General features: G+C 43.8%; 1 protein-coding gene across 2 annotated transcripts in view; it reads right to left on the minus strand.

The window, feature by feature from the left end:
* Oxsr1 (oxidative stress responsive kinase 1) overlaps positions 1–14,125 on the minus strand; it is a 98,019-nt gene extending 83,894 nt beyond the window's left edge. For both annotated transcript variants that reach the window (XM_028856418.2, XM_037208031.1), the window contains exon 1: positions 13,955–14,125. In XM_028856418.2, coding sequence (XP_028712251.1) covers positions 13,955–14,024 — 70 coding nt within the window. In that variant the 5' untranslated portion in view covers positions 14,025–14,125. The remainder of the gene's footprint in view (positions 1–13,954) is intronic.
* Between the last annotated feature and the right edge of the window lie 569 nt (positions 14,126–14,694).

The raw sequence follows: 14,694 nt of genomic DNA on the forward strand, positions 1-14,694 counted from the left end.
GGTAAGATACAACTTCAGTACCTGTAAGATAGCTAAATCAAAAGGAAAGAGAGAGAGAGGGAGAGAAAGAGGGAGGGAGGGAGAGAGGGAGGAATTAAATCACTTATAAATAAAGTACTTGCCTAGCAAGTACAAGGCCCTGGTTTGGGGGAGGGAAGATTTGCGGACACATTTTGGAGGCAGAATGCCTGTCTAGGATAAATATGGCCCTAGGTTCAATCCTCAGCACAACACAAACAAGAGCTGACAGTAGTTGCTAGGAAGGCTGAAATAGAAAAATCATGAGTTCAAGGATAGCCTGGGATACATCAAATGATCCTACCTCAGAAAATAAAATATAAGGTGTCAATAGGAAAATATGAAATATTGTAATGCTCCTGCATTGTTAGTAGAATTACAAAATGGCACAGACACTTAGGAAAGTCAGCCGATCTCCTCAAAATGTTAGTTTCCATCTGATCTCCCATCCCAACAAACAAGATTTACTTTACAACTCAGAAGACTCAGCTGCTATGTTCAACTACCTGAAGCCAACAGGACACACCTGATTTCCATACCTTCCTCAGAAGAAACTGCAGATGCTTTTTTGTGTGTTTAACTTACAAGAAGAGATTATCAGATGCCTTTGTGTTACCTTCTTTTTAGTGGTTTATCTAAGCATCTGTCTAACAAAATATAAAATGAAATAAAACTATCCCAACAGACTACTACTGGAGTGCTCTGCAATTAGCTTTTTAAAAGGCTGAACATCTTTTATGAGGCCCTTGAGTACAACAGGTTAGGTGAGAGTGATTTACACTCACTTCTATGAACAAAACCATACAGAATGACTTCCCCACTCTTGCTATCAGAGAAACCACTGTGTGATGCTTGGGAACAGGTCACTAAAGGAGGCTGACTGTCCAGAAATGTTCAAGTCACAAAAGACACAATGACTCTTTTATATCATCACTTTGTTTAATTAAACAATCTCAGGTCTATATTGTGTGCTCCTAGTGATCAAGTTAATTCTCCAAGTGTGTTCTCTAGTGGTATTCTAATCTATCACTATATAATTTAAACTGGTTAACCATAAACAAAACCTGAAATGCTACCCTGAACTATATTAACATTATGTCTACATATGCCACTCACAGGACATCCGAGAGGATGTCTGCAACCAGGGAATAATACTGAACCCTACAATGATATTTTTCTCTTACACATAATGATGGTAAAGTTTAATCTCAATTAGGCACAATAAAATGCAAAAAAATAACAAATTCAAACAGTAATTATAACAATATAAAATTTCCTGATTTACAATTTTAGAGATGCAATGTCCATTCTCACCATACACCTTAGCAATCCCAATTACCATTATGATTTTATTACTGCCGTTTTGTTTGAGACACTTTCTTACAGCCTAGGCTGGCTTTGAACTCTCTGTAACAGAGGATGAACATGAACTCCTAATCCTCCTGCTTCTACCTCTTCAATACTATATGATTACAGACAGGAGTCACCATGTTCAGCTCTGATTTTTTTTTTTCCTTTTATTATTAAGACCTTTCACCTTGGAGCTGTGTGGGTACACTATACCTCTAAATACAGCCTTTAAGAAGCAGAAGAATCTTGAATTCAAGGTCAGCCTGTCACACACACACATACACATACACACACATACACACACACACACACACACACACACACACACACACACTTGTGTGAATGCAAAAATAAAATAAAAACAAGAAACAAATGCTGCAGATGCAGCCTGTGTGTTCTGCTGTCAGGGAAATCCTCTATGGTTTCTCTCTGGCATGTATGTGAGAACTGCCAGCACCAAGATCTCTTGCACTGGGGCCATCACTAAGGGCTAGCTAACACAAGCAGAGTACAATACCAACGGTTTAGTCAGGGACGCCTGCTGACAGAGAAGGCAGCATGGACATCCTGGACAACCACATCCTGCAGTGAGGACTGTGGCCAGTCTCACAGTGCTACTCACAAGAGTGCACAATTTGAAGCTCCTGAGTTATTTCTGGAATTTTCCAATAAGAAATTTCAGATCTCAGCCAGGCATGGTGGCACTCAATCACAGCACTCAGGAGGCAGAGGCAGGTGAATCTCTGTGAGTTGGAGGCCAATCTATTCCACAGAGCGAGTTCCAGGACAGCCAGGGCTACAGAGAGAAACCCTGTCTCAATAAACAAACAAACAAACAAACAGTCAGTGAGTGAATAATTTTTTTTTTCAGATCTCAGGTGACAATAGGTAACTAAAACCTGAGAAATAAAAGGCATAGATAGGGGACTACTATACAAACAATGAAATGGTTTTAACTTAGTTCTTATTTCCTTAACTCAAGAGTTTATTAGCTAAAAATGAACTAACAATGAAATACATCAGTTATAGCTGTTCAACTAGAATTATCTTTTTATTACATTCATTGTGTGTGTGGTGTGGTGTGGTGTGTGTGTGTGTGTGTGTGTGTGTGTGTGTGTGTGTGTGTGTGTGTGGTGTGTGTGTGAATTTCAGGACTGTGGAGAGACTGGAATATTGCAGACCCAGAAGCTAATTTCCTTATCCTGAGCAGTTCTGGCCCTCTAGAACAGCCAATTCTTTGCCTACCTCAGTTTGAACTAACATCTTGAAACAAGATTACTTGAGTAATCTATTAACTTAGCAGACCAATCCACCAATCCAAAAGTTAAGAATGTGATCAAACAGTCCTGGGCCTATAGGAAAGCTCCCCCCATCTTCTTCTGTACCTGCCTCTCTGATATACCTACCAAGATGTTTTAAACTTGCCTTGATTTACAGCTTTCTTCTGTAAAACCATGAAAGCGCTTCCACATTGAAACATAGATTTTGGAGTAACCTAAATATGTGTTCCCAGGCAACAGTTACTCAAAATGGCTCCAGAATAAACTCTCTGATTCCCGTTAAGATGAGAGGTTGTGGGTTTTGTGTCAACAGTTGTCAGGCTTGGCAGCAAGCTCCTTTACCCATTGATCCATTTCACTGGCCTTAAAATGTTTTGGTCACTCCAAGTTTAATTCAATGAATAAGTTTCTATAAACAATTTATCAATTAAGCTCTGGTATGATTCAATAAACAGCCAAAGACAAATGGCTGGAATTTTAACATTTAATGGTAAGAGACCTGCAGCTTCAGTTCTTCTAGCAAGCACTTCTAACAATCCATATTTATAGGATTTCCCCAAAACAAAAGTTCAAACATCTCTAAGTTCTAACACAAAGCACTATGGTAATACAGTAAACAAACATTCAATACTACTAATTCAGACTAGCTGATAATGTTCCTTCGTTAGAAAAACAATTACGACATAGAAAACAGCAATTAATAACAAATAGAACAGGAAAGGATATCCAAAAACCATTCATAATTATAACTTGTCTCTAATATTTTGCAAGAATATAGCAACAGGAGGATTAGAGATGAACTGTAAAGGTCTCTTTGAAGCAGAACCTTAATGCATGAGTGTTCCTTTAAACCACAAGTTTACTCACAGGATTCACCACGGTGCTGTCTTAGCATAAACAAAATAAGTGCACGACACAGGGCAAGACTGCCATTACTTACTTAGTGTAACAGCTGAAACAACTAGTCAGTGGAAACACACAGGCATCGGATAGAAGCACCCTCACAAGTGCTTTCCAAGTATGGAAGCAACTGCCTTAATAGTCACTGTTAACAGATTTCCCTGTGTGCATCCTCTGGCTTTATCAGACTTTTATCCTTATCTCCTCCACCATCTGCCCTGGTTTACTTCTGCAACTTCAGTGTTAGTAGATATCACACACCAAACATTAATTTACAAAGTGAAGACGAGCTGTCTCAAAAACTTTTCAAAATAAAAAAATCAATTGAAGACACACGGTGAGGAAGGGAAGGGGAGAGGACAGTGGAAGTCCTGCGAAAGCAGGAGAGAAGACTGTATGAAAGGAGGACCAGCACCAGCAAAGAGGAAGGGGCAGATGAGGCTGAGGAGCGTAAGTGGTGGTGTAATGAGAACAGCCCCATATTCACATATTTGAATACTCGGTGCCCAGTTGGTGGAACTGTTTTGGAAGGATTAGGAGGTGTGGCCTTGTTAGAGGAGGTGTCACTGGGTGTGGGCTTTAGGTTTCAACATCCACAGCATCTCAGCTTGGTGGTTGTCATCTCAAGATGTAAACTTACAGCTACTGATTCAGCACCATGCCTGCTGCCTGCTGCCAAACTCCCTGCCAGGATGGTTATGGACTCTAATCCTCTGGAACCGAGAGCCCCCAAATTAAATGCCTTTTTTGTTTGTTTGTTTGTTTGTTTGTTTGTTTGTTTGTGTTTTTCAAGTCAGGGTTTCTCTGTGTAGCCCTGGCTGTCCTGGAACTTGCTCTATAGACCAGGATGGTCTCAAACTCACAGAAATTTGCCTATCTCTGCCTCCCAAGTGCTAGGATTAAAGGCATGTGCCACTACCGCCAAGCTTAAATGCTTTCTTTTATAAGTCACCTTGGTCATGGTCTTTTGTCACAGCAACAGAAAAGTAACTAAGACAGAAGTAGAAAATGATGAATAAGAATAAAGTATAATTTTCTATGTATGAAAAATGCCATAATAAACCTCATCACTTTAAGTGCTAATTTAAAAATTAGTTTAAAAATAGAAGCCGGGCAGTGGGCAAAGGTACTTTCGACCACACCTGAGTTCAATCACTAGGGACCACATGAGAGAACAAGAGAAGCACCTCCTGAAAGTTGTTCTCTGACCTCCAACACACACACACACACACACACACACACACACACACACAGGCAGGCAGGCACGCACGCACGCACGCACGCACGCACGCACACATGCAAAGAAAGAGAAATAAATGTATTTCCCTAACAGAATTTGTCCAGCCATCACTATTAAGAGATATATGGTCCATTGGGCCGTGATGACTCACGCCTTTAATCCCACCATTTGGGAAGCAGAGGCAGGAGGGTCTCTGTGAGTTCAAGGCCACCCTGATCTACAGAGTGAGTTCTAGGACAGCCCGGCAGCCAGGGCTGTTACACAGAGAAGCCCTGTCTTTAAACACACACACACACACACACACACACACACACACACACACACAAACGAAAAAACAACAAAAACTTCATACAGCAGCCCAAGTTTAAAAATGCAAGGCAGTTCAAGTTAAACCAATGTTCAGAACCTTGAGATAACTTTTGATCTTTCTCAAAGCCAAGGTCAGGCTTACAAGACAGCTCAATGGGTAGAGTACCTTGCCACTAAGTCTGACAACTTCAGTTCAATTTCCAGAACATACAAAGTGGATTTCTCAGTTACTTTTCTGTTGCTGTGATAAAACACCACAACCAAGGCAACTTGTAAAACAAAAGCAGCATTTATTTGGTTTGCGGTTTTAAAGGGTCAGATAGAGTCCATAATGTCAGAGTGAAGAACAGCTGTGAGCTCACGTCTTGATCCACAGCCAAGAGGCAGGAGTCTTTTGAAACCTCAAAGCCCATTCCCAGTGACACAAGTCCTGCAGCAAGGCCATCATACCTAATCCTTCCCAAACAGGTCCACTAACTAAGACCAAGTATTAAAACACATGAGCCTATAGGGACCAATTTCATTCAAACCACCACAGTGGAATAAGAGAACTAATTTACACAACCTGTCCTCTGACCTCTACATGCGTGCCCATACACATGTATACACAAAAGCCAAAGCTAAGTTCCTACAGTGACTTGATTCTGACGGCCAAGGCCTCGCCTCCCTACCACACTCTCTTCTGAACCTCTCCCCAGTGTGTTAGTTCACACTGTCAGGCTCTGCTCTTGCCACCCCTACCTACGCTTGTACTCCAGAGTCCTGCTCCGTCCTCCTGGAACAAACTCTCTGTCATAAGCACACACCTCCTTCAGGTCTCTCCTCCAATGCCGCCCAGGTGAAGCTTTCCATAGCCTATTTAAAATCGCACCCCTGCTTCTACTTCTAATACCTACAGTCTTTCCCCTTTGCCCCACAGCAGAGCCACTAACTCCAGAGAGGAAGGTGTCTGAGTTTGCTCTCCTGCTTTATCTCTGAACCCAGACCAGTGCCAGGTGCGCAATAAATGCTTAAAGAAATTAATCAAACAGTAGAATATTCTTCTGGGAAAAGTCCCTGCTTAAGAGAGAACACAAAAATAACCCAGTCTTTATGGCATCACTTCACTGTCATTATCATGAATGCAGACATTAACTGACAACTTAGTATGCTGAGCAATTTCTTAAATATCTTTTTTTTTCATCTAATCATAACAATAATCCCATCAGTTAGCTATTACTGGTCTCACAAAATAATGCAAATAAAAGAGTGTAAGCAAAGTTAAGACTCAGGTTATAGACTAGAGAGATGACTCAGTGGTTAAGAGCACACAACCATCTAGAACTCCAGTTCCAAGAGATCTGACAAACTCTCATGGCCTCCTTGGTCACCAGGCACACACATGGTGCACAGATATACACACAAAACACATACATATAAAATAACAACAATAACTTTTTTTCTCTTTGGTTTTTTAAGACGGTAACTTTGCACCTTTCCTGGATCTCGCCTGTAGACCAGGCTGTCCTCGAACTCACGAAAGATCCGCCTGCCTCTGCCTCCCGAGTGCTGGGATTAAAGGCGTGTGCCACCACCGCTCAGCAATAAAAAAATTTTTAAACACTTAGGATATCCAATTCCTGCAAGGCAAAGCAGGACTTAAGAGACTGGACCTACATGGTGTTCAATACTATGCTCTTAACTGGTAGGTAATTAGCTCTTAAAATTAACACTAACATTTATTAATTGCTCACTATGCATCAGGTTAAATTATTTACTTGCAATGTCTTAACTATTTTAATTTTCACTATTTAATTACATTTAATTAACTATGGACTGGACAGATGGCCCAGCAGTTAAGAGCACTGATTACTCATCCAGAGGACCCAGGTTCAATTCCCAACACCGACATGGCAGCTCACAACTGTTTGTAACTGCAAGATGTGACACCCTCATACAGACATACATGCAGGCAAAACACCAATGCACATAAAATAACTTATTTTTTCAAAATGTAATTATTTAATTCTTTATCAAGAGAATCTTGCGTATGATTCACCTAGTTTTGACAAAAACAAAACAGTAGCTTTATTCACAACTTTCTCTATTTTATTGAAGTAATAATGTACTACCCAGTTAAAAAAAAAGCTTCATTCCCCAGTCCCCCTTGCAATGACCAAATTACATAGTTCAAAACAATGAAATAGAAGAAGTCAATGATAAGACATCCAGGACAGAAAAGCTCCTTGAAAGGGTGCTCCCTCGGCTGCCATGGCTGTCTTTCTGCCCCATTCTTCCTGACTAAATGTGAGCATGAAGCTGGAGGGGGAACAAACACCAGCCCTCATGAGTGAGTCACGGCTAAGTTGTGATGGCATGGAAACCGAGGGCCTCAGATACAACATCTGCACACTAGCCACCTCAGTCTTTCCTATACAGGAGAGGAAGGACTGTATTCAACTACTGTTACGTGCAGACAAATGCAATTTCTGGTTTAACCCTATGAAGTTGAGGATCTCATGATGACCTCACTGAAAATGTCACCCTGCTCTCCTAAGTAAACAGAAAGCACAGCACTATAGACAGAACATTAGTCTTTCACAATTATGGAGGGGTGCTTTAGAATCTACATTTGGAAATCAAGTCTCAAAACTAGACTAAAGTTTTCCAGTTTTTAAACTTAGTCTGAAGTAACTAGTCATTACTGAGACTTTTAGACGACAATAAAAGCCAGATGGCACAGTCCTTCTTTGCCAAGGTGGTTTCTGCCAGGCTAGCTTTTGTCTCTATCACCATAATGTAGTGTTAACAACACCATAGTGGCAAGGCCTAGTCTACCAAATCTTGAATGAGACCTCAAAGGGAGAAGGAGCATGCAGAGATGTTCCAATAAGCTTATAAACAGATTCAAAATTCAAATCACGGGCCTCTATAAATGGCCCCATGGGCAGAGTGACTGATGCAAACGTGAAGAAGACCTGAGTTGTTCAGATACTAGCCCCTGGGTAAACGCTGGGGATGTGTCTGTAACCCCCCCGTGCAGGGTGAAGTGTAGGGATGCAGAGACATAACAAAATGGGGAGCCACAGAAGATACCCCGTGTCCACCTCTGGCCTCTACACAAGGGGTGCACACAACCATACACACAGATGTACACAGACCACCAAGAACCCTCCCACACACAAATTTTTTTAAGATTTTAAATCACATAGAATTTCACGTTTCATTAACAAAATCAGAATCTGAGAAATATAAGACAAAGGGGCCAGGCATAGCGGTGCAAGCCTTTTAACACAGGATGGAAAGGCAGACACAGGTGGATCTCTGTGTTTGAGTCTACCCTGGTCTACACAGTGAGTTCCAGGATAGCCAAGGCTATGTAGAGACTCTGTTACAAAAAAAGAAAGACAGGGGCTGGAGAGATGGCTCAGCGGTTAAGAGCACTGGCTGCTCTTCCAGAGGTCCTGAGTTCAATTACCAGCAACCACATGGTGGCTCCCAACCATCTGTAATGAGATCTGGTGCCCTCTTCTGGCCTGCAGGCAGAACACTGCATACATAATAAATAAAAATCTTTAAAAAAAAAAAAAAGACAGACAGACAAACAGAAGAAAAGAAAATAGACAATAACAACTACTTTAGGGAGCATTTAATACAAGCTGGGACAGGGGTAGGAGAGATTGCTCAGTGGTTAGGAGCACTGGCTGCTCTCTCTTCAAGAGGACCTGGGTTCAATTCCCAGCACCCACAAGGCAGCTCACAACTGTCTGTAACTCCAGTTCCAGGGGATCTGACATCCTCACACAGACATACATGCAGACAAAACACCAATACATATTAAAAAACAGAACAAAACCCAACTGCACAGAATGTGTCCACAATGGCAAATTTATTAAGTGGTAAAGACAAAATTAGTCAGTCTAATTCCAAATTTCTTATTTTTAAAACTCTCTCCACTCATATCAAATATAGTTTAACCATGCTGAGACTCTTTTTTTAAACATTCTATTTTTATTTGTGTGCATACACAGAGAGACCAAAATAAGCTATCAGATCCCCTGTAGGTGGAGTTACAGGCACTTGTGAGCTACTAAACATGGGTTCTGGGAATTGAACCTAGGTCCCCTGGAATAATAGTAGGCGCTCTGAACTGCTGAGCCATCTCTCCAGCCATAATATGCTGAAAATTTCTAATGTAAGACTAGACTAGAGATGAGCTCAAAGTTACTAAAATGAATGATTAACTGAGCAAGTACTAACTCCTATAAATAATCATATAGAAAATTGTTAAAGCTTGCCAAAACATCTTTAAGATGATAAAATTCTTTAAGTCTTTTGAATTCCAACCTGTATGGTGAACATGTCCCCAAGGCAATTTTTTGTTATTTTACCATAAAGGAGAACAAGGGGCCAGTGAAACAGCCCAAAGGGTAAGGGAACCTGACAGCCTAAGTCCAGTCCCCAGAACCAACATGGTAGAGGGGAGAGAAGACTCCTAAAAGCTGCTCTCTCATCTTCTGTCTCAATGTCTTTAAACAAAACAAGGTAGTTTCCCTTATCTGTCATCATACAAAACCTCAAAATGTATCAGAGACTTAGATGTAACCATACTTAAAGAAAATAGCAAGCCCCCACCATTTGGGAAGCAGATGCAGGAGGATCTCTGTGAGTTCGGGGCCAGCCTGGTCTACAGAGTGAGTTCCAGGACAGGATCCAAAGCTACACAGAGAAACTCTGTCTTGAAAAAAAACCAAAAAAATAACAAAAAATCACTATGATGTTGGGTAAAGATGTCTTAGGTGTATATACACCAAAAGCAAAATCAATATAAAAAGAAACTTCACCAAAATGTAAAACTTTTAGCCAAGTGTGGTGGCTCAAGCCTATAATCGCAGCCCTCAGGAGGCAGAAGCAGAATTACCTCAAGTTCCAAGCCAGCTAGAACTACATAGCTAGACCATGTCTTAAAATAAATTAATAAAAAAATTTAATCAAAATTTCTCTTAGAGCCAGGTGGTGGCACATCTTTAATCCCAGCAGATGCATGAAGATCTCTGAGTTTGAGGCCAGCCTAGTCTACACAGGGAGTTCCACGACAGCTAGAGCTACATGGTGATATCCTATCTCAGGAAAAAAGAGAAAGAAAGAAAGGCAGGGAGGGAGGCAGGGAGGCAGGCAGGGAGGCAGGCAGGCAGACAGACAGAAAAAATTGCCATCAATCCAAGACCAGCCTGGGCACCCAAGGAGAGCCTTTTCTCAAAAAAGTACCAAAGCACAACCCAAGTAAGAGAATTAAAGATATGTGTGTGAAAGCCTAATAAGCAAGCACATAAAAAGATGTTCACCAGCATTAGGCCTTGGAGAAATGCAGTAAGATACCACTACAAATCTACTAGAGGAGAAATGCAGTAAGATACCACTGCAAATCTACTAGAATGGCAATAACCAAAGAGACAGGGCTAGCCATGTAGTTCAGCTGCAAGCATATGTTTAGCATGTGAGAGGCCCTGGGCTTGCACCCTTAAACACACATATGTATTCACACATACAAAAAAGACCAACTGCAAATTGCTAAGTTGTATAGAAATGGGAATTCTCACACAATCCAGTAGAATGTAAAATGGTATGAGTACTTTGACAAACCATTTTGGCAGTTTACAGACAGAAACTTACCATTATGACCTTGCGATTCTACTGAGTTGGCGGTACAAAAATAAATAAATAAATAAGACATTTTCCAAGAAGACTTGATGTGAATACTAATAGCTCTATTCCGAACAGCCACGGGACAGAAACAAGCCAATGCCCATCAACTGGTGTCCGATAAAAAGGAACTACGTATAACCGTTACTTCGTGCTATGGGACATGGGTGAACCTCAGCAAACACCAAGGAATACACATTATATGACTACTCTCATATGAAATGTCCAGACAGAAAAGAAAGTTTGGGTTGCCTGGGGCTGGGGTGGAACGGGGAGGTACTGCGAATGGACGTGAGGCATCATTCTGGAATGAGAGAAATGTTCTAAAACCGGATTGTGGTGATGACTGAACAACTCGGCAAATTCACTAGAATATTACTAACTGGACACTTGAATCAAGTTTATTTCATGGGATGTAAATTATACCTGCACAAACATTTCTAGGAAAGTAAAAACAGTGTGCTGTGTGACAGAAGCCAGGCAGCAAAGGTCACATTATTATATTATTATATGATCCATAAAAGACAAACCTATAGACAAAAATAAACTTGTGGCTGCATGGACTGGGAGCAGGACGTACAAAGGAATCTCTCAGGGATGATGGGAATAGTCTAAACTGGATGATGTGATCTTTTAAAGGAAACTTAGGAAACTCACCCCCAAAAAAGAAATCACTAAATAAAATGACTGAAATTCATGGTATTAAATCATACTTAATACAGTTTACTTTAAGCTTTATTTTAATTTTTTATCTATGTGTATATGTTCGTATCTGTGTTTTCAAATTTCATGTATATGCCGGTGCCTGAGGCCAGAAGAGGTCATCAGATCTCCTGGAGTTTCTTTTTCAGCAGCTGTGAGCACCTGATACAGGTGCAGGACCCAAACTCAGGTCCTCTGGAGAGCAGTAAAGCTCCTAACCACTAAGCCATCTGTGTCCCCAGAGATGACCAAATCACACTGGTATTCTTAACCTTTGATGAACCTGAGATCACTTTGTGACCAGAGTGAGAATCCACTTAGAAAACTAACAGACTCCCTTCTTATTGCCCACTCAGACATCCTGTTCTATAGTTCTGACTATACAAAATCAATGTCACTAAATCTCCATAGCCCTTGCAACTCTCAAAGTTTGTAGCTGAACAACAAAAGCATCAAGAATGACTCCGACCACTCCTACTGTTAGGCTGTGGAGAACTAGGAAGGATGTACACCCCACCAGAAAGAAACGCAATGTTATTCTTCCAGAACAATACTAGGGACTCTTTTTGTTTTTCTGACATCATTCTGGAATCTCCCATTTAAACCCTTCCTTCAACATGAAATTTAAGGTCCCAAGCAAGAGAGATGTAGCTAGCTCAACCAGTACGTGTTAAAGAGCCAACATGCAACAAGGACAGACCTACGGAGTGACCTAAGACCAGACATCCTTTATGCACTGTTACACTTCCATGAGGGCTGAGGGGTGCCAATGACCAGGCTTGGCAGCAGTCTCCTCTACCCATCTTACTGGCCAGCTGATGTCTTTTAGAGAAAACTTAGCCCATGTTGTTGGAAAACAGGAAGCCAATGAAGTATAAAAATGAAATTTAGAGAAACGGAGGCAGGAGGGCAAAGAGGTCAGGTCAAGACCAGCCTCAGCTACACAGCAAATCTGCTGCCAGGTTGCGCTGCCTGACAAGCTGAGTGTGGATCCCATGTAAAGCTTCAGGCCCAGTAATCCTGTAGAGCTTGTAATCCCATGCTGGAGGCAGAGACAGGGCTCTGGAGTCTTCCTACTAACCAGTCAGCCAAATGGTGAGTTCCAGGCCAACTAATGAGACTGACTGAACAGAAGAAGGTGGGAAGTAAGCAAGGGAGTCTATCCTCCACTGCAAGCGAGCACACCCTAAAATGAAATCTGGTGGGCTGCTTTTTTTTTTTTTTTCTTTTGCTTTTGGTTTTTCGAGACAGGGTTTCTCTGTGTAGTTTTGGAGCCTGTCCTGGAACTCACTCTGTAGACCACCAGGCTGGCCTCGAACTCATGAAATCCGCCTGCCTCTGCCTCCCGAGTGCTGGGATTAAAGGCCTGCACCAGGCTGGGGTTGCTTTTTTTTTTTTTTTTAAAAAAAAACACAAGCAGTGCAATAAACCCTGGCACCTTTAAGGAAGCTATGGGATCTTAAGCCGGTCTCTTGTAAAATGACTTTTAAGGCAGGATGCTGGCAGTGTAGACAATCTTCCCACACTCAGGAGTCTGCTCATGTCAGCGATGAAGTCTCAGGTTAAAGCCAACCCTTTTGATGTCTATGGTCCCTGCGCTCCTGCTGAGCCACCGACTCTCCCCTAATCCCTGCCCCCTAAACAGCTCCTCAAGCACCATGCACCTCCGAGAAGGAAAATCCATGTTTGGTGTCAGCTAACTGGTAATTCTCAGATCCTATTCAGGTACACTCAACACACGGTACCCAGGTTTAGGGATCACGCCATGGTTCCTGGTTGAACCGTCCAAGGACACTTAAAACTCCAAAATCCTTCCAAGGTCCCCCGAGATCCAAGTATGCCCTCTTTCTGGTCCTAAAACTTTCTCTCTCCTCAGAGTCTTCCCCAACGGGGGAAGGAGGGCGATCTTCCCTCAACTCACAACTCACTTCAGGGCTCAACTTAAAACAGGTCTTCACGTCAGAAAAACAATCTTCCTTGAAATCACCTGACTCGTCCAAATCATTCCTTATTATAACTAATCTCGCTCCTTGCCTTCCTGACACCTTCCAAGATCCGCTACATCTTTTTTCATTCTTCCTAGTCAACGTCCGCCTCCTCGACCAGAGAAGTCAGTTGTACAGAACCGAGCCGGGTCTGTCCTGCTCAACACCGGGTACCTGCAGCTTCCCTCAGCCGCACCCCTGCAAACCAGCACTTCGTCCACACTTGAAGCAGTCGTCGCGCGGCTGCAGGAATGGACCTAAGTGCCTGTAGCCCACGATCCCAGGACACACAGCTAGCTCTGCCCACGACCCCCAGTGCCGCCTCGACCAGGCCTGCCACCCATCCGCATGCCTTTCTGCACAGGACACATCTGTCCCAGGTACGCCTCTCCCTGCGGAGGGAGCCCCACCCCGGGCGCACGCCGCGCACCAGTGCCCTGCAAGGCTTGGGCCCACCGAGTCCCCGCGCGTCGCCCCTCGGCTCTCACCGATCACCTCCTGCAGCTCGTAGTCGTCCCTGTTGATGGACCAGGGCAGGGCGCTCGAGTCCTCAGACATGACGGCTGCAGCGCCGGCCACGGCGCTCCCCCACGCACCGGGCTCTCGGGTCAACTCGCCGCACGCCTCCCCACGCCCAGCCGCCGCCCCCCACCAGCCGCCTGGCCCAGCCTTGGAGCGCACGACGCTGGGGCGCACGGGTCAAGCGCGGCCCCACGGCGGGGACGCGCGGCTGTGGCCGACCTCGCCTCCCGCGGCTCCGCGTCCCGCAGTCCCTAGCCCGGCCCACGAGCCGGCCTCGGCCTCCGCGGCACCGCGACACCAGCTTCTCCCCGGCCCTGCCCCTCCGTCCCGCCCTCCACCCGAACCCCGAGCACGGGCCAAACTTTCCCTTCTCCCTCCACCTGCCGGCACGTTGCGCGCTGACGTCACCGCGCCGGGGGAGCCCCGCCCCGCTGCCTCCAGCCGCCATCTTAGGTGTGGCCGGGCCGGCGGCGAGCGAGGGAGGAGGCGGAGAAGTGGAAGTTGATGGTTAGGGGGAGGAAGTGCTCGGGAAGGGGTCCACTGAGGGCGTCTGAAAGCCAAGAGCGAGCAAACTGCCTCAGCACGAGGAGCCACACTAAGCATGGCGGCCGCGGCGTGCCAAGCGGAGGGAGCGGAGCTTCCTGTAGCGGCTGAAGAACGTTGCGGGCTTCGCTCCTCACTTATTGGTCGGTTTGAGGAAGCACGA

The sequence above is a fragment of the Peromyscus leucopus genome, chromosome 7 (assembly GCF_004664715.2).
Source record: "Peromyscus leucopus breed LL Stock chromosome 7, UCI_PerLeu_2.1, whole genome shotgun sequence".
Classification (NCBI taxonomy): Eukaryota; Metazoa; Chordata; class Mammalia; order Rodentia; family Cricetidae; genus Peromyscus; species Peromyscus leucopus.